Source organism: Cnephaeus nilssonii (assembly GCF_951640355.1).
Source record: "Cnephaeus nilssonii genome assembly, chromosome: 17".
NCBI classification, from domain to species: Eukaryota; Metazoa; Chordata; class Mammalia; order Chiroptera; family Vespertilionidae; genus Cnephaeus; species Cnephaeus nilssonii.
The window spans coordinates 35,343,322-35,362,828 of NC_137088.1; the positions used below are offsets into that span (position 1 = coordinate 35,343,322).

The following is a 19,507-nucleotide window of genomic DNA, read 5'->3' on the forward strand; positions in this document are numbered from 1 at the left end:
ACCAACATCAGAATTATGGGGGTACCAGAAGAAGAGAGAGAGCAAGATGCTGAAAACCTATTTGAAGAAATAATGAATGAAAACTTCCCCCACCTGATGAAAGAAATAGACTTACAAGTCCAGGAAGCGCACAGAACCCCAAACAAAAGGAATCCAAAGAGGACCACACCAAGACACATCATAATTAAAATGCCAAGGGCAAAAGACAAAGAGAGAATCTTACAAGCAGCAAGAGAAAAACAGTTAGTTACCTACAAGGGAGCTCCCATACGATTGTCAGCTAATTTCTCAACAGAAACCATGCAGGCCAGACAGCAGTGGCAAGAAATATTCAAAGTGATGAATAGCAGGAACCTACAACCAAGACTACTCTACCCAGCAAAGTTATCATTCAGAATTGAAGGTCAGATAAAGAGCTTCACAGATAAGAAAAAGCTAAAGGAGTTCATCACCACCAAACCAGTATTATATGAAATGCTGAAAGGTATTCTTTAAAAAGAGGAAAAAGAAGAAGAAAGATAAAAATTATGAACAACAAATACATATCTATGAACAAGTGAATCTAAAAGTCAAGTGAATTAAAAATCTGAGGAACAGAATAAACTGGTGAACTTAATAGAATCAGAGGCATAGAATGGGAGTGGATTGATAATTCTCAGGGGGAAAGGGGTGTCTGTGTGGGGAGTATGGGAAGAGACTGGACAAAAAATCACACACCTATGGATAAGGACAGCGCGGGGGGGGGGGGGGGGTAAGGGTAGAGGGGGGGTGGGAACTGGGTGGTGGGGAGATATGGGGGGAAAAAGGAGAAACAATTGTAATCTGAACAATAAAGATTCATTAAAAAAAAAAAAAAAAGAACAGGGCAACAAAAAATAAATAAATAAATAAATAAAAAATACTAGAGGCCCGGTGCATGGATTTGTGCTCCGGTGAGGTTCCTACGTCTGGCCTGCAGGGATTGGGCTGAAACCGGCTCTCTGACATCCCCCAAGGGTTCCCGGATTGTGAGAGGGTGCAGGCCAGGCCGAGGGACCCCACTGGTGTCCCTATACCATCTAGGTTTGTGTAAGTGCGCTCTGTGATGTTTTCACAATGACAAAATCACCTAGCAACATATTTCTCAGAACAAATCCCCACTGTTAAGTGATGCGTGACTGTATAAACCATGTCTTCTTTATCCATTCACCCACTGACAGGCATTCAGGTGGTTTCCATATCTTGGCTATGTGGAAAATCTGCAATAAACATGGGAGTGCATATATATTTTTGATATCCTGTTTTCATTTCCTTTGGGTTTATACCCAGAAGTGGAATTGCTGGATGCTTCCTCACAGATGTTGTTTCTGTCCAAGAGATTTACCCCTCCCCCAGTAGTGGGGGAGCTGATACCACCATCAGCTCTAGGAGACCATTAAACCCAGACAATCTGCCTTGCCAGTGATTGGTTCAGATACCCCGGCTCAAGTCAATCAGTGCATGTTATTCTCTTGTCACCTGTTATTTTTCCAAGGGTGGGCATGGGACCCAATCTGGCTGAAGGAAATAAGGAGGGTAGAGAGTTTTTATATATCCTACTGGACATGGAATGAGGAAGCATGCTGTTTCAGTTGACACTGGCAACCTAAAGGAGGTTAGAACCTAATGAAGAATAGAAAAATGGATTCAGGGACTGAAGGGTCCCGGGTTCGATTCCGGTCAAGGGCATGTACCTTGGTTGCGGGAACATCCCCGGTCGGGGGTGTGGAGGAGGTAGCTGATCGATGTTTCTCTCTCATCCAATGTTTCTAACTCTCTATCCCTCTCCCTTCCTCTCTGTAAAAAGTCAATAAAATATATTTTTTTTAAAAAAGAATTAAATAAGATGGAGAACACCTACTGAGAGTTTATTCTGGGGCAGGCACCCTTTTATATACTTTCCAGGTACTATTTCCTTTACTGTCCTAGCAATCTATGATCATCCTACAAATGGGGAGAAAAAGGCACAAAGAGCTTCAGTTATCTTGCCCAAGGTCACACAGCTATGAACTCCTGGGGCCCAGATTCAAACCCAGTTGATACCTCGGAGACTAAAGATGTATTAAAGGTTCTCTCAGTCTGGCCAAGTTATGACACATCAATCAACCGAGAATGGACTGATGCGACAGGATGACCCTTCTCTGAGGAGATGGAAATCAAGATCCCTCTCCTTCACCTCCATCAGTCTAACATGTGGTTAATTGTAAGAACCATAGAGCTTCAATTTTTTCCCCCTCAAACATTTTCTGTCCTTCACTTAAAACTGATTAGAAGAAAAACCCAGGCATAAAAGTTATAGAGATTTTACAGGGTTTTTTTTTTTAAAGAATGGAATAGGTGAACATTCTCCTGGTGAAGCCTTGCCTGACAAGGTCATTGTTAAGAAATACAAAGCCAACAGCTGGATAAATCAGAAAAATGAGGTCCCATATTTACTCAAATAAAATGGCATTTATCTGTATTTGAAAATGGCTCTCTAACATTTTTATTTTATTGGTATGAGAGTTCCAACAGAACCCTAAAGCGATTATATAGAACACTAGGGCTTTTTAATAGCTTCTAACTTCACAAGCCACAGTAATTTAAAAAGGAGCAGATGAACTGCTAGGAGCAGGGAGATTTCTGCTGGCGAATACAAATGTGTTCTCTGCTACATTGCTTCTGCCTCTTTCTGGAGAGAAGCAAATGCACTCAGGAATGTGATGGAACTTTCCAGCTGGTGATTTTGCATTATCAGGAAGGAAAGTGTTTGTGAAAATGACTGATAATTAGGTGTGAAAGCCCGTAAGCCTGAAAAATGGAGAAACATTGCAGAATCTTTATGTATATCAAGGGCTGGACTTGGTACAATCTTTTGGAGGGGATTTTAGCAATGTGCTGACACTTTGATCCTGCAATGTACACAAAGGTCTATGTATAAGGGGATGTTCACTGTAGCATTGTTTGCACGTATGAAAATGGAAATACTCTGTATCTGTCAACATGAAAATATTTAAACAAATGATGGCATATCCATAGTTTAAAAAATTTTTCTGCTAATAAATACAATGAGATAGATCTATATATTCTGACACAGAAAGATGTCCCTGATATGTTAAGTGGAAAAAAAAGCAAATTGCAAAAATAGCATCTATCCTACAATTCCATTTAAAAATGTTTTTAATGTTTACATATTCATAGAAGAACATCTGGAGGAATATGTATCAAAGATTATCAGAGACTATCTCTGGGGGGATGGTTATACATATTTTTGTAATGTTTACATTTTTATAAGCATGGATTACTTTTGCAAAGAGAGGGGGGAAAACAAAACAAAGTTGAATTATTACCGCAAGGGAGGAAAGCAGAAAACATAACATGGCTGGTAGAGATTTATTCATTATCTTTGGGTGAAAGGTTTCAGTGTAATCCTGCAGTAAATGCATTTCAGATTCTGGCAGTCGGGCAAGGGTGATATTTACTCGGAATGAACCAGAATGGTTTTGCTCATAGAGAGAAGCTGAGACGCACTCCGTCTCCCTCCTGCAGCACTTATTCTGGTCTCTCTTGTCCCTTCAGCTACTGCTGCTGCTGTTCAGCCTTGGCTGATGGAACAGAACCAGCTGACATCTCATTTCTTTCTCTTGCCTCAGAAGCTGCCTATTTTAGAAGTCACTAAAACAAAGTGGTAAATAGCTTGGCCTTCGGCTTTTGGGAGCCCTGGGTTAAAGTCTCCTGTGTGCATTTTGGAAATTTGCTTCTCCTTTTAGGCACTCTGTTTCTTCATCCTATATAATAAAACCCTAATATGCAAATCGACCGAACAGGGGAATGACTGGTCAGGCCCCCCCTTCCCCCCCCCCAGAGGAAGGCGACTAGGGGCGGCGATGGGGGGGGGGGTGGGGATGAGCAGGGCTGGCCAGCAGGTGGCACCAGGCCACCAGCAAAGGCAGGTACCAGTGGGGGACCCCCCGATCGCCCACCCACCTATTGCCCCGCAGATCGGCCCTGATCACTGGACCCTACCCTATATATTGGGAACAGTCTCTTAGATTTAAAATTAAAACTGGCTAGGCTACTCTAACACTGAAAAAACAGGATGATGCAGCGATGACATGCATGGACTCTGGCTTGCACATTTTGTGGTCAGCCCTGATTCTGACACTTATAACTGTGTGACAAAGCCAATTACTTAACTTCTCTCTGCTTCAGTTTTTCCACCCATAAGATGGGGGAAATGGTATTACTGCCTCAGAAGGATCATGTTATATACTACTTTTTATAATCAGCGTAAAAAAAAATGTAGCTGCCCATACAACAGCAAGATGCCTTTCACTTGTATGAAAAGTATGGTCACTGGTGCATGCAGCATCCCAGATTGCAAGAGGGATGTCTGACTGCCGGTTTAGGCCCAGGATCAATCCTGGGCCTAAACCGGCAGTCAAACCTTCTCTGAGAGTGCAGGCTGGGCTGAGGGACACCCCCCTCCCAGGCACGAATTTCGTGCACCGGGCCTCTAGTCTGAAAAATGATACTCTTGAAGAACCTGCTTCATGGGGCCTTTGGAATGATGGAAAAAGGTAGATGTCTTGGAATAGTAAATAAATAAACAAATGTCATTTATTATTATTGTCACTGTGTCCTATCAATTCTTCTTCCTGATATCTTCTGCCTGATAAACTCTTACTCATCCTTCAAAACCTGGCTCAGATGCCATCACTGCGAAATCTCCTCCATTCTTTCCTTGCACACCCAGAACTGATTAACGCTCCCTCATCAGAGGTCCTGCAGGGTGTTGGGAACCCAACTTCATACTGTACTTTATATTCTGGGTTGGTTTGTCTGTCTCCTCCACATACCCTGAGCTCCTGCAAGGTATCTCAAATCCTCAGCACTTAATCTCAGTGCCAGGTTTAGGTTTGAATTCAAATAATCATCTTTCAAATTGAATTAATCCCATCCCATCCTTTATCACCCCAGGCCAGGAGTCTTTAGTTTATAGTAAAACTATGGTAACAGTTTTCCCATTCCAATTCAGGCTAACATTTGAGCACAACACTGAGGTCCCTGCTCAAAACACTTCCAGGACATAGTAGAATTGTAGGATGTGGACCCAGACCTAGGTTTTAGCTCCAGTTTTGCCACAAGCTGATGTGATCCTAACCACATTGCCTTTTCTCTCCGACTTAGCTTCTTCATCCCTAAAATGATGGCAATAATTGCCTCCCGCAGGACAGCAGAGGGGAGGGACTCAATGAAATATTCATGTGAAATGCATCGACATTATCAAAATCTAGCTGTTACTACTTCTTTTATTTTTGAGAGGCAGTGTACGCAGGAAAAAGAAGAGTATTTGAAAAGTCTCTGTCCTGGAAGTCAAACTACATCCTGAATGGCCCTGTGATCCTAAGCAAGTTTCTCTAGTTACACAAAGAGGTGAGCTTTCACCTGGGATCATGTTTATTCACAGGAAACACTTAATGCACCTTTTTGTGAGATTAATGTAGCTGCCCATACAACAGCAAGATGCCTTTCACCCCAAGGCAAAGGGGCAGAATCTCTTCTCCACCCTTAATATTCAATACAAATATGAGAGGACATAGGTGTAGTCCTTTACCATTTATGGAGCACTTTCATACCCATCATTGGACTTGAAAAGGGCTTTAATGGGAAGAAATCACAGCCACATATTAACAGTGATAGTCTCTGGATTGGACAGGGTTTTAACTTTATTTGTGTTTTCCTAAACTTTGAAAATCTACACTTTCGTTGTTGGCTACAGATAATGGTTGCGCAACATGATGAATGCACTAAATGCCACTGAATTCTACGTGGTAACGTGTACAATTTTGTTATGTGAAAATTCACCTCGTCAAAAAAATCTCCTGCCATACACACGCACGATGTTATAGTCATTTATTAAAATGTGGTTTGAGGCGAGAGCAAAAAAAGCAGTTCCATTAGCCAACAACACTGTCCCCCAGCCTGCAGTGAGCTCCTCCGGCCACCAGGGGTCTCCGCAAACCCCTGCGCCCTCACACACGGGCGGGCGCCTTCTCTTGCGCCCTTACAGCGCGTGTGCGTGCCGGAGGCGTGGCTGGGCTTGGCCGCTGGCCGGTGCGACCGGCACCCCCGGTTCTGGCTGGTCCCTCCTGCTCGTGTCTCCGGCTCCAGAATTCCCGCGCTCAGGCCGGTCGCCGTCTTTCATCTCCCCACCCTTAACCCCCTGCCGGGTGTTCGTTCCCCGCCCCGCTGCCCTCTGCCCTGCTCCGCCACGGGCCCGCGCCCCAGCCTCGGCCCATGGCGCTGCAGGCGCTGCAGAGCTCGGGGGTGGCCTTCCGCAAGATCCTGTCTCACTTCCCCGAGGAGCTGAGCCTGGCTTTCGCCTATGGCTCTGGGGTGTACCGCCAGGCGGGGCCCAGTTCAAACCAGAAGGTGAGCCCGGCCCGGAGGCGGCCGGTTCGCACGACTTTCCCTTCCGCCTTTCATCCCCACCCAGAGCCCTAGAGCTGCCTGTCTGCTCCGCGCACTGCCCATCTCAGCCAACGGAGGACAGACTTCGTGTGAAAGTGCTCCTAGTCTGAGCTGAGTTTTTAGGACAAGTAGCGAGTCCACTTCCGTCTAGAGCAGGAGATGCAATTAATGTGGAGGAAAAAGCTGATGCAGAGGCAAGACGGCAGAAAAGAAATATTTGCCAGGTGCTAGCTCCGTGTTCTAGACCTTGGCTGAACCTGGAGTTCCCTGAGAAGCTTAAAAAAAAAAAAAAAAAAAACAACCCTCATGCCCGGGTTCCATCAGCGGAGATTCTGATGGAATTGAGGCGGGGGAGAAGCTGGGAGGCCTGGGCTTCAAGAATTTCAAAGCCTTCCCCGGTGATGCTAATGCGCAGCCAAGGTTGAGAGGGACACCTCTATAGCTGTAGGAGAAAATACAACATGATCTTCCTGACTTCAGGAAGCTGAGGGACTGGTTGTAAGGGCCGGGACAGGTGCAGGGAAGCCAACTAAGCAAAAGTTAGTGGGTGACCAGTGTGTTTACCCATGCTCAGGACATTTACCAAAACTAGTTAGGATTTGGCATTATTGCCCTGCGGCGTTGGCTGAGCACAACAGCAGTGAGGGTACAGTTTTCCTTGTGACTGCAGATTTTCCTCTGAAAATAAAGTTTGCTTGTCTCCAAGGTGGAGACAAGATTCGAGACAGCAGAAGAGGGACAGGCACATATTTTTCATTTAAACAGAGTTTTCTATCTGGGCTTTAGAGCTTTTGCTGAACTAATGTAAAAGGAACAAATGTCCAAATAGAGTTGTTTTCTGTGTGTGCAATTGTTCTGATCTGTGTTTCTATTTGCTGTAGTTCTTACACAGCCCAACAGTTCATTGTCATCTTCAATAAACTAAGGAAATCGAAGTGTGCGGATTTGGATACCTGGCTGTAATCTGTCTGGCCATCTCTATTGTTGCTGGGATTTGCTGTTTCCTACCTATACTAATTTTTGTTGTTGGTTTAATCCTCACCGGAGGATATGTTTATTGATTTTATAGAGAGAAGAAGGGGGAGAAGGGGGAGAGAGAGAGAAACCTCAATTATTTGCCTCCTGAACACCCCAGACTGGGGATCGAACCTGTAACCTAGGTATGTGCCCTGACTTGGAATCCTGCAACCTTTTGGTGTATGGGACGATGCTCCAACCAGCTGAGCCACAGCGGCCAAGGCTATAACAGTTTTTAAGTAATACTTTTTTTTTTAAACTGACAGCATATGAGAAATTACAGATTATAAGTTTATAAATTATAGGTTATTATAGGCTAGTTATTTTTTTTAAAAAAATAACATAATTATACAATTTTAAAAAAACATGTTAACCTGAAATCTTAAGTATCCAGTTTTTTTGTGGGTCACATTATGGGAAACCCAGAGCAGGCCTTAGCCTCCTGATTCTGTAGCCACCTCTTCATTTTTCCATGAAAATTTTCCTTTGAGCAGAGGTAGAATTCCCTCCAAGAAAAGGTCCTTCCTTTGCTTTCCCGCACTTTCATTTCCTGCAGGTTAATAGGTCTTGCAGATTCCAACAGCTAAGTCTCTGTCAGATCCGTCTCTATACCCTTCATTGCCTTAGTGTCTTTTCTTTCCTCACCTGGAATCTTGCAGTTGGCCTCCAATGTGGTTTCCCAGCCTTTATTTTCCCCTCCCTCCAGGGAGCTCTTCTGCAGGAAAATTTCTTACTATGGCATCCAGCCTCCCTGTCTTGTCTCATCTCCCACCACTCCCCTGCCTGCCTTCTACTCCAGCCATAGCAAACTACTAGTAAATGCAGCACACAGAACATGCCCAGTTCTCATGTCCCCAGAGTGTTTTCCTCCCACAGGAGTCCCTTTCCCTGTGCTTTTCCTCATACTTCCACCAGGCCTGCTTTTAACTCTTGCGCATTCTTTAAGACTCAGATTATCAGTCTTGAAAAAGGTAATTGTATAGGAAGTTTTCTCCTTCCTGTTGACCCAATTTTGAGTGAAATTAGTACATTTTGCATTCTTCTATCAAATCCATTTACTGAATGATTTGTTTTTCCTCCGTAGACTTTGACCTCTTTACTACTACCTCGTGATCTATCAGAGCTCATTGTAGGTCCTCAGTGAGTGGTTGGCAAATGGGTGAGAGTTAAATTAACATTTCCCTTTACATAATACTGTATAGAGCTTATCCATGGATTATTTCATCTGGAAGAAAAGTGGAGCATATTCAGCAGCATTTATATGAAAGGCAGGGTAGAATAGTGGTTCAGCACACAGGATTTGGAACCAGATTATATCTGCTGCTCGCCAGCTATGTGTCCTTGGGCAAGGAACTTAGTCTGTGTCTTGTGGTTTTCTTCCAAAAACTTAGGATAGTAACAGTGCCTACCTTGTATGATTTGTTTTGAGAATAAAATGAGTTACTGTATATATATATATATATATATATATATATATATATATATGTTATATATACATATATACACACATATATAATATGTATTTTATATATAATATATAAAGTGTTTAGAAGAGTGTTGGTATGACAGTACATGTTAAATAAGCATTGTTGTTATGTGTATTGATGAAAACAAAGCTCAGATTGGTTCCAGAGACTTGCTTAAATTTCTCTTGAAAATCCCAGCTCTTTTATTAGTCATAATGGCGTAAAACTTTAGAACTGTCCACTGTTATCTGGGTGCCTTTCTAGGAATTAAAATTAAAATCATTCTCTTTTCTTCACCTCCCAGAAAGCCATGCTGGACTTTGTGTTCACAGTAGATGACCCTGTTGCATGGCATTCAAAGAACCTAAAGAAAAATCGGAGCCATTACTCTTTCCTAAAAGTTTTGGGGCCCAAGATTATCACCACTATCCAGAATAACTATGGCGCTGGAGTTTACTACAATCCATTGATCATGTGTGACAATAGGGTAAGTGACTTCGGCCTTTGTCTTCTCTTGGGTTATTATTAACCTTTGTTGTTAGAATACTAGCTAAATATGTATGTTCTTGCCCTCAGGAAATATTCAAGCTCTTGCTAGATGAAGGTGGTCAAATGTGACTGGCTTAATGACTGGCTTTATTGTTTGCCTTTGACCAAGTGGTTCTCATATTTTAATGTGCATTGAAATTTCCTAGAGTGCCTGTTAGACACAGATTGCTGAGCCCCACCCCAGAGTTTCTGTTTCAGTAAGTCTGGGGTAGGGTTTGAGGCTTTACTTTTTTTTTTGTAAATTGAGATATAATTGTCATATAATATTGTATTAATTTTAGGTGTACAACACGGATATATGTATATATTATGAAATGATCACCATAAGTTTAGTTAGTATTCATACCCACACATAGTTACAATTTTTTTTCTTGTGATGAGTACTTTAAAGATTTACTCTCTTTTTTAAAAAATATATTTTATTGATTTTTTATAGAGAGGAAAGGAAAGGGATAGAGAGTTAGAAACATCGATGAGAGAGAAACATCGATTCAGCTGCCTCTTGCACACTCCCTACTGGGGATGTGCCCGCAACCAAGGTACATGCCCTTGACTGGAATCGAACCTGGGACCCTTCAGTCCACAGGCTGATGCTCTATCCACTGAGGCACACCGGTTAGGGCAAAAGATTTACTTTCTAACAAGCTTCCTGCTGGTCTGGAAAACACACTTTGAGAACCAATGGTTTAGTCAGTGGCCCATTAAGGACCAGAGTGGAAATTAATCTTATCTATACGGAAGGACTGACATTCTTCCAGAAAAAATCTGGAAGTGAAGAGGATATTATAGGTATTTAGGAGCATGCCAAGTAGTAGGAACCTCTTGGTGCCAGCAGGTGGGTGGAACTTGATGATGAATTGTTGGAGAGCAGGTAAGATGCCCGGATCCCGGCAGAGGGTTGTCTAGCAGCAGGAACCCTGCTGGACTGTCTTTCAGATGAAGGAGCCCAATGTCTAGGAGGGCTGCCAAGAACTAGGCAGGATTCCAACTTAAGAAGACCACCGGGTACTAAATCCAATCTCCTAGAGGTAAGCTGGGCTAAGGATGACATACGGGTTCTACCAGCTGTGCCAACTCTGCTCAGTGCTGCTGATTGCTTAGAGCAGTCATACTTTGATGTGCAGTCACCTAAAGATCTGGTTGAATGCAGATTCTGATTCAGTTTGGTCTGGAATGGAGCCTGAGATTCTGTAATTTTGTCACGCTCCCAGGTGATGCTGATGTTATTGGTCAGTGGGCCACACTTTGAAGGCCAGGAGGGTGAGTACTTGAACTGGGCAGGATTTTGAAGACCTATCTGAACTCCGCAGGAAGGAGTGCTGTGATTATTGGTGATGTCTGCATAACCTTTGGGCCCTGAATTTACCTTTTTGGTTGAGGGCCAATCCTGCTCCACCTGCACTTTTCAGATGAAAAAAAACACAAAGTTCATAGAGAAAATAACTTCCATAAGCTCAGGCAACTAGGCAGTGACAGGCCCCTGACTTCCAGGCCAGTGGTGTTTCTATTACCTCCCAGCTTTTGCATGCCTTCAGCAAGAAGGCTTCCCGCAAGACTGTGGCTAGAGTGGAGGGAAGGTTATTCAGCACAGCCTTCCATGTGCACTTTAGTTATGCCAAGCACGTAGCTTTGTTCTTTGCCCGTAATGAATATTATGCTGAGCCTATCTCTAATTAGTAGTTTCAAGCAATATTAAAAGCTCCAGTAACCAAATATTTGGGCATAATTATATGCCAAAGGGATTGTACTTTTTAATTAAAATTCTTTAGCTACTTCTTAGATATTTGTAGCCTGAGAAGGCCATTGGGATACTGAAGTTCAGCAGAATGAGGCCAGAGATATTTGTTGAAACAAATGGGGTTTTGTAACCTGGAACAACTGCATTCAGAGTTTGTGCAAATTACTGTGGCATGAGCTTGACCATAATTCCATGTTCAGCACTGATAGAGATGTATTATATTTAGATGTTGCTTTGTAATTATAAAAGTGTTTAGAATAGTCCATAGTGAAAGAGAAATTTACCATGTAAAGGATGTCAGTAAAAACTTGTAATTATAAACAAAATTTCTTGTACTTTGTGGTGAAATGAACATTGGAAGCCCAGACTAAGATTCAGGGACCTAGTTTTGTCTCTGCTGCTACTGGTGCCACCTTGGGCTTGCCATTTATCCTCTCTGAGCCTCAGGTTTCTTATTTCTCAAGGGAGAAGCATGAAATATATTATAGCTACTCAAACTGTCTGTGGTGAAGGACCAATATTTTATTTCCAGTTCATTGAGGACCAGTACTAGATAGCCTCTAAGAGCCATTCTGCCTTTTAACATCACAAGAGTCTGAGTTAAAATAGTGGTCATGTCATCTCATATACCTGAGGGGACAAATCAGTCTTGGAAACGTATCCTTTGCGAAAATTTTTGGTAGAGATGGGTGTTTTCACAAAGTAGGCATTTTGAGTGGCTTTGGAAATCAAGGTACTACTCTGGGCAGAAATGTATTTCTTTATATTTTGCATTTGCATAAACAACAATATGGTCCTTTGCTTCTTTTCATGTCCATTTCTTTTCTTTTCCAGCTTATCAAATATGGGGTTATTAGCACTAGTATTTTGATTGAAGATCTCCTCAACTGGAATAACTTATACATTGCTGGACGACTCCAAAAACCAGTGAGTGTTTTATTGGCTGCCACAATTAGGGAGACCTCTCCTCTCTGAACCTGACCTTACTTTGATCTTTGATTGCAATGAGATGGAACTCCAGGAAATAGAAACAAGTTTCAGAATCCCTTTCCTCTCTAAGAATTCATTGCCAAACAATATCTAGATATTATCCACACTACTCCTGCCCTCTCTCTGAAGATTCTTCAATTGTCTGGATGGATCAGGCTCAAAATTAGTCCTTTTGGGCTGGAGAGGATGGTAGAAGAAATGCCCAGTGCTTCACCTTATCTTCTCGAATGTGTCATGGGGCATTGTTTGTCCACTGATATATCCCAGCAGTGCCTGGGACAATGCCTAGCACATAGTAATCATTCAGCAAATATTTGTTGAAGAAATGAATGAACCAAGTAGTTCTGCTGAGGGGAATGGATTCTAATCCCCTTTATTATCTTCCTCAGGCCAGTGGTGAGATATTGTCGTCGTGTCCTTCCTTAATTGGGGATACTGCTAGAGGAGGCTGTAGAGGGTAGTGTCTCCCTGGGCTTCAATAGAAACAGAAAATAAACGAAACAGGAAAAAAGTGGAGAGGACTTGAACTTTTGACTTGTATTTGCAAATGTCATGTTTCTCCTTTCTTGCAGATATATAGTCTATTTTCTGAGAAAAGGTCTTTTCATAGTTTGAGAACTAGGTGACATAATCACAGGTGCCAATCTCACAGCAAGGAAAATTTTTCTTTGTGCTGTCAGAGGGTCTCAGGCCCTAAAAGACAGTACATGGATTGTTGTTAAATGTCTCCCATAAGAGTGACTATGCTGCTTCTCCTTTTGTCAATTATGGCAAAAATTCAGAGAGAGATTTATACAATCTTGGCTTACTTGGTTGTGTCATAAAAATCTCTATTGATATACATGGGCGGTCAAGATTCTCTGGCCTAGCATCTGGGTTTAAAATTTAAATGATGTTTGTGGAATTGTGCACCTAAAACCTATATAATTTTTAAAATCAGTGTCACACCAATAAATTCAATAAAAAGGAAAATAAATAAAAGTCCATGTATAAAAAAATTTTAAGGGTGTAGCTCATTAAAATTTTCAGAAACTTTGATAAAGGCAATAGTTCATTGATATATCCATATGTAAAAATTTGTCAAGCTGTATCTCTTAGACTTGTATACTTTACTGTATGTAAATTTTCAGTAAAAACATTTGTAAAGTTCAGAAACAATAGGCTTACCAAAATAATTTCATATCTACGTAGATGAATTTCTCATTTCTAGTCTAGCTAACTAGTAAAGCACATAATTAAGCAAATAAATGTTGAAAATTTATAAATATTAATTTTCTTTCCAGGTTTTTTAATTTACAAAATATGTAGCTTGACAGGAAGAAAAATGAATGTGGAATGAAAAGCTTGTGTCTTATTCATTCCTGCGACTTGTTAGGTGTTTATGTGAACTTGGGCAACTTGTTTTATCTTTCTGAACCTCTAATAATTTATCTGTAGAATGGGGACAACAATATTTGCCCTGCCTACTTCAAGAAGGTGTTGAAAAGTGGAAGCAGAATAGTAATACTAGAAAAGAACCAGACATTTTAGAATTAGACACATCTCTTGGGTCGCAACTCTGATATTTTCACCTATGTGACCCTGTACCAGTGCCTTTATCTCTCTGAGCCTTGAAACATCATCATCTATGGATGAGACTGATCACACTGACCTCAAAAGACATTTGAGAAATGCCTAGATCTAAAATTCCTGGCATTTAGTAGACACCCAGGAAAAAATTTTTCATTTCCCTTTGTTCTTGCCCATCTCAGAGTTATTTTTAGATAAAATGAGATAATGAATGTGAAATTGTTATTCTCTGTACTGTGTTTTGTGCTTGGAATATTTCAATTAAAAAAAAAATAGGCATTAGGGCCCTACGGATGAGGCTCAGTGGTTGAGCGTCGACCTGTGAACCAGGAGGTCATGGTTCGATTCCTGGTCATAGCACATAGCCGGGTTGTGGGCTCAATCCCTGGTAGGGGGCGTGCAGGATGCAGCTAATCAATTATTCTCTCTCATCATTGATGTTTCTATCTCTCTCTCCCTTTCTCTTTCTCTCTGAAATCAATAAAAAATATACATATATATTTTTATATTATTTCTTTTTTATATTTTTGTTGATTTCAGAGAGGAAGGAGAGAGAGAGAGAAATATCAATGATGAGAGAGATTCATTGATCGGTTGCCTCCTGCACGCGCCCCCAACCGGGGATTGAGCCCACAACCCAGGCCTGTGCCCTTGACTGGAATCAAACCTGGGACCTTTCAGTCCGCAGCCCTTCGCTCTATTCACTGAGCCAAACCAGCTAGCAAATATATATATATGTTTTTTTTTTAAATTGACATTAGAAAGCTAAAAAATGCCATGAAATCTCAGAATGTAACTACTGACTGGAAATGACCTCAGATTTTTATCTAAATGTCATATATCCTGGTAATATAAAAACAAAGATTTGCTCTGACTGGTTTGGCTCAGTGGATAGAGCGTCGGCCTGTGGACTGGAGGGTCCCAGGTTCGATTCCGGTCAAGGGCATGTACCTTGGTTGCGGGCACATCCCCAGTAGGGGGTGTGCAGGAGGCAGCTGATGGATGTTTCTCTCTCATCGATGTTCCTAACTCTCTGTCCCTCTCCCTTCCTCTCTGTAAAAAAAAAATCAATAAAATATAAAATAAAAAAAATTCAAGACAAATAGTAGCAGCTACATTTATATCATGTAAAATGGCATTTCTCAGCTAACTTGGCGAAGAAAATGTTATTGATAACAATGACTATACCTCAGGCTTATTAAGCTTCTAGCAAAAGAAAATCAGGATATCTTTAAAAATCATTTGAAAGTGTTGGCCATAACACATGATAAAAAAAATCAAAAATCATAAGTGGGTGAATTAACTCTTCCACCAACTCCTGCTCTTAGTTTCTTTCTAGTGGAAATCCCTGTTAACCATTCTCAAGATGACTGTCTTTAAACAAACTATTTTTACCTCTAGGTGGCAGCAAATATTAATCAAATGAACAGATCTGATGGAAAGAAAGAGTTGGTAGTATTTTAGTAAAAAGAATGGGTAAATGTCTTAGGAAAGAATTGTGAGAATATGAGTGTGAATTCTTTGTTTTTATGTGTTTTAAAAGAAGGAGTTACATTAAATTACATGTCTATAGCTCTAAAATTATCTTTGGTATTGCAACTAGAATAGAATTTCTCAATCACTGGCAATTTAAGTGTTTAAAATATACAGGGGTTATAGGTACTCACTGTAATTTCCATTTATATTTTTAAAATATGTTTTTTATTGATTTTTTTTTTTAGAGAGAGAGAGGAAGGGAGAGAGATAGAGAGATAGAAACATTGATGAGAGAGGGCCATTGTCAATCGGCTGCCTCCTGCACGGCCCCTATTGGGGATAGAGCTAGAAATCTGGGCATGTGCCCTAACTGGTAATCGAATGGGCAGCCTTTTGGTTCCTGGGTCGATGCTCAACTGCTGAGCCACACTGGCCAGGCTACTTCCCATTTAATTTTGCTGTGAATTTAAACTCTAAAAAATAAATCCTATATAATAAAGAGGTAATATGCAAATTGACCATCATGCCCTAACACAAGATGGCCTTCCCCATGTGGTCACAAGATGGTCACGCCCATGTCATCACTAGATGGCCACCCCCATGTCGTCACAAGAAGGCCGGCAAGGGAGGCCAGTTGGGGGCAAACAGGCCAGCAGGCGAGGGCAGTTGGGGGTGATTGGGCCGGCAGGGGAGGGCAGTTGGGGGCGATCAAGCCGGCAGGGGTGGGCAGTTGGGGGTGACTGGGCCTGCAGGAGAGGGCAGTTGGGGGGGGGCAGGCCTGCAGGGGAGAGCAGTTAGGGATGATCAGGCCGGCAGAGGAGTGGTTAGGGGGCAATCAGGCTGGCAGGCAGAAGCGGTTAGGGCAATCAGGCAGGCAGGCAGGCGAGCGGTTGGGAGCCAGCAGTCCCGGATTGTGAGAGGGATGTCCAACTTCTGGCTTAGGTCCATTCCCCCCGAGGGGTCCCAGATTGGAGAGGGTGCAGGCTGGACTGAGAGACAAACCTCCCCCATGCACAAATTTCGTGCACCAGGCCTCTAGTTTTATTAATAAAAAAAGAGAAATATAAAGGAGTACCTTTCTTTAAAAAATGGACATTTCCTTCCGTGGCCAGTGTGGTTCAGTTGGTTGGACACGTCCCCGTGCACTGAATGGTTGCCAGAAGGATTCCTGATCAGAGCCCCCTCTTGCAGGCTCTGGGCTTGATCCCTGGTGGAGGTTGTGCAGGAGGCGGCTGATCAATGATTCTCCCTCATTATTGATGTTTCTCTCTCCCTCTCTCTTCCTCTCTGAAATAAATAAATATTAAATAAAATATGCAATTCAGTGGTTTTTAGTATTTTCACAATTTTGCAATCATTATCATATTGTAGCTATTGACTTACTTTTTGTGGATAGAAAAATCCCAGAAGTATAAACGATCCCTCACTGAAGATGGAAAACCTGGCTCACTAGCCTTGGCTCTGCCCAGCTGTGAGCAAACCTTTGGGCCTCTAGCCTTTAAAATGCAAAGGTTGAGCCATTCATTTACTTATTTAAAAGACAACTAAGTTTCTTCTCTGTGTATGCCAAAGGAATTTTTTTAAAAAGCACCCCACTCTAATTTTGGAAGAGTCAGTAGTCCAACAGATAATTAATAGGGTTTCATCCAGCTCAAATGTTCAGTGTTTCTTTTTGGTCCTCAGGCAGTAACCATTTAGAAAATTTCACCTTTCTGGCCATTTGGAATGGAAAACTTCCATGGGAAGGCTCATTTGGTTAATGGTTGGGTATTTGAACACTGGATAGGGCTGTGTTCTTTGTGACTATAACTTCACTGTTTGCAATTCAAGTACTGTCTCCATGTGACTGTATTATAGAGGAGACCACTTGTGACTTCCCCTTTTTTTCTATCATGAAAGGTGCTCACAAATCTCTCGAGTTGGGCTTTTGAAAGTCCCTTCAAGTGTTGCCCCTTCCTCTCTCCAGTAAAGATTTTCTTCTTGGCAGTAGTGGTAATGCTATCTATGCGGTTCAGATGCGGGCATTCCAGTAAGATACAAACAGCTATTCACAAATCTGAGGGCTTTCTTTTTTTCCCAGGCCTCTCTGGCAGTGTCCCAAGAGTTCACTGGCTTTTCACTCTGAACAACAAATAACAGTGCTGCTGAGACAAGTTCCTAGTTCACCTTACACTGGAGAACCAGATCAGCACAGTAGCAGAGTCTTCTGAATTGACATTTTTCCTTTGAGTAAGGATGCTTTTATTTACACTCTCTTAACCTTAAATAGCAAACAGACTGCTTTTTTATACCTAAGTAGAACAACTTTCGTAGAGAATAAGTGGTATCACGTTAAATAGAATAATTTCCTCAAACTTACTCTTTTCTTTGCAACTTTGATTTGTTAGCATCTCAAAATAGCTTCTGTTTTCATGGAGTTTCTGTAAAAGCTACCAGAAAAAGATAGGGTGAAGCATTATTGAGCAGGACCTGGTAAATGAGGAAGAAGAATAAGAATTTGGAAGTGAGGCTTTACAGAGTTTTGGAAAGAGCTCTGAATGAATCAGGGATCCTCATTTGTGTGCCACTACTTCTCATGGAGAAATCTCTTAATCCTCTGGGCCTCAGTCTCCCCAGGAGTAAGATGAGGAGGTTACCTTCCTACATCCATGATTCTATATGGGATAAAAAGTTTAGGAAAGTTATTCAAGACATAAACATAGGAGTTATTAATAGGACCTTAACATTTGTTTTAATAATCTTTAAAGAAAAGAAATTAACCAGAGCAGATCCCTAACTGAATGCATGAGAATAATTCAAAATATTTAGAGTCGGGTTTGCCAAGCATAAGGGTGTTACCCTGATTTTGCCATCAACTCATTATGCAACCTTGGGCAAGTCCTGCTGCTGGGCTGCTCCTTGGCTTTACTTTTCTGCAGATGATTGCAATAATATTCAACTCACCCAAGTGCCGAAAGGCTTAATTAAGGGCCATTAAGTCCTTGTAATTACAAGGGAGGAGGTAATATTGAATAGAGTGGCTTACCTAGCATATAAGAGGTTTTTATGTTATTAATATTCCCTTGGAAAAAAATAGTAAAAGATAGAAGTTCGGTTTTTAAGCCTGATTTGTAAAATAGTTATGTTTTATGATACTGCTTTTTATGATTAATTTTTAAAAATATACTATACTTTGAGATATACATCAATCTCTTTCCTTGCTGTCTAATAAAATTTTAATTTGGAGTTTCTTATATGTATGTGTCTTTTATGACCATCTTAATTTTGTCAGAAATTATCTCTATTCAACAAATAAAAGGCAACTTAAGCCCCGTTTTCTAGAATAGGAGGAAAATTTGCTGCCAGCACACATTTGAGATATGTGGACTTCTAGACCCTTTCCTTATTTGAAAATCAGTCAGAAGGAGCATGATGGTTTTAAAAAAATTGTGGCAGGAGTATAAATTGGTACAACTACTCCAAAGAGCAATTTGGCAATTCTACTTTTAAGTATATACCTTAGAGCAGTGGTTCTCAAAATGTGATTCCTGGACCAGCAGTACCAGCATTACCTGGGAACTTATTAGAAATATACATCTTTAGGCCTCATCCAGGCCGACTGAATGAGAAGCTCTGGTGGATGGGCCTAGTATGTTTTAAAGAGCCCTTTCAGTGATTCTGATGCTCGCTAACCCTGAGAACCTCTGGCAGTATGCACCAAGAAACACGTAAGGAAGCTCGCTTCAGCTAAGGGTTCGTATGTAATATCTCATTTAATCTTCCCAACAACCTTATGAGCATGATTCTGTTATTAACCCCATTTTAAGGAATTACACCCATAGTCACAGAGCTAGTAAGAGATAGAACTGAGACTTGAACACATTCTCTTAACTTCAGTGCAGTCTTTAAAACCTAGATTCTCAGAATAGACTAGAGCAATTTCTATTTTCATGAATTTGGGGAAAATCAAAGATAGTAGCTTTTGCTATGTATTCAGAAGAAAATTTTATTAATCAAGGCATTCACTAGTACATTAGGCCGTTTACATTTATTATCTCACTCGATCTTTGTAACAATTCTTTGATGCATGTCTATAATCCCGATTTTATAAATGAGAAGTTAAGTAATTTGCCCACAGCTAATAAATACCTGGACTTGAGGCCTTACCTATACTCAAAACGCATGCTCTTTCTATAGTAGCTTTTTTTTTTCTTTTTCCTTAGTCAAAATCAGTTTGAAATAGAGCATGAAC

At 41.3% G+C, this 19,507-nt stretch overlaps 1 protein-coding gene across 2 annotated transcripts in view; it reads left to right on the plus strand.

Moving 5' to 3' along the window:
- Nucleotides 1-6,100: 6,100 nt before the first annotated feature.
- TAMM41 (TAM41 mitochondrial translocator assembly and maintenance homolog) overlaps nt 6,101-19,507 on the plus strand; it is a gene marked incomplete at its 3' end in the record, with an annotated part of 53,423 nt that continues 40,016 nt past the window's right edge. For both annotated transcript variants that reach the window (XM_079795732.1, XM_079795731.1), the window contains exons 1-3: nt 6,101-6,432; nt 9,259-9,441; nt 12,076-12,168. In XM_079795732.1, coding sequence (XP_079651858.1) covers nt 6,298-6,432; nt 9,259-9,441; nt 12,076-12,168 — 411 coding nt within the window. In that variant the 5' untranslated portion in view covers nt 6,101-6,297. The remainder of the gene's footprint in view (nt 6,433-9,258; nt 9,442-12,075; nt 12,169-19,507) is intronic.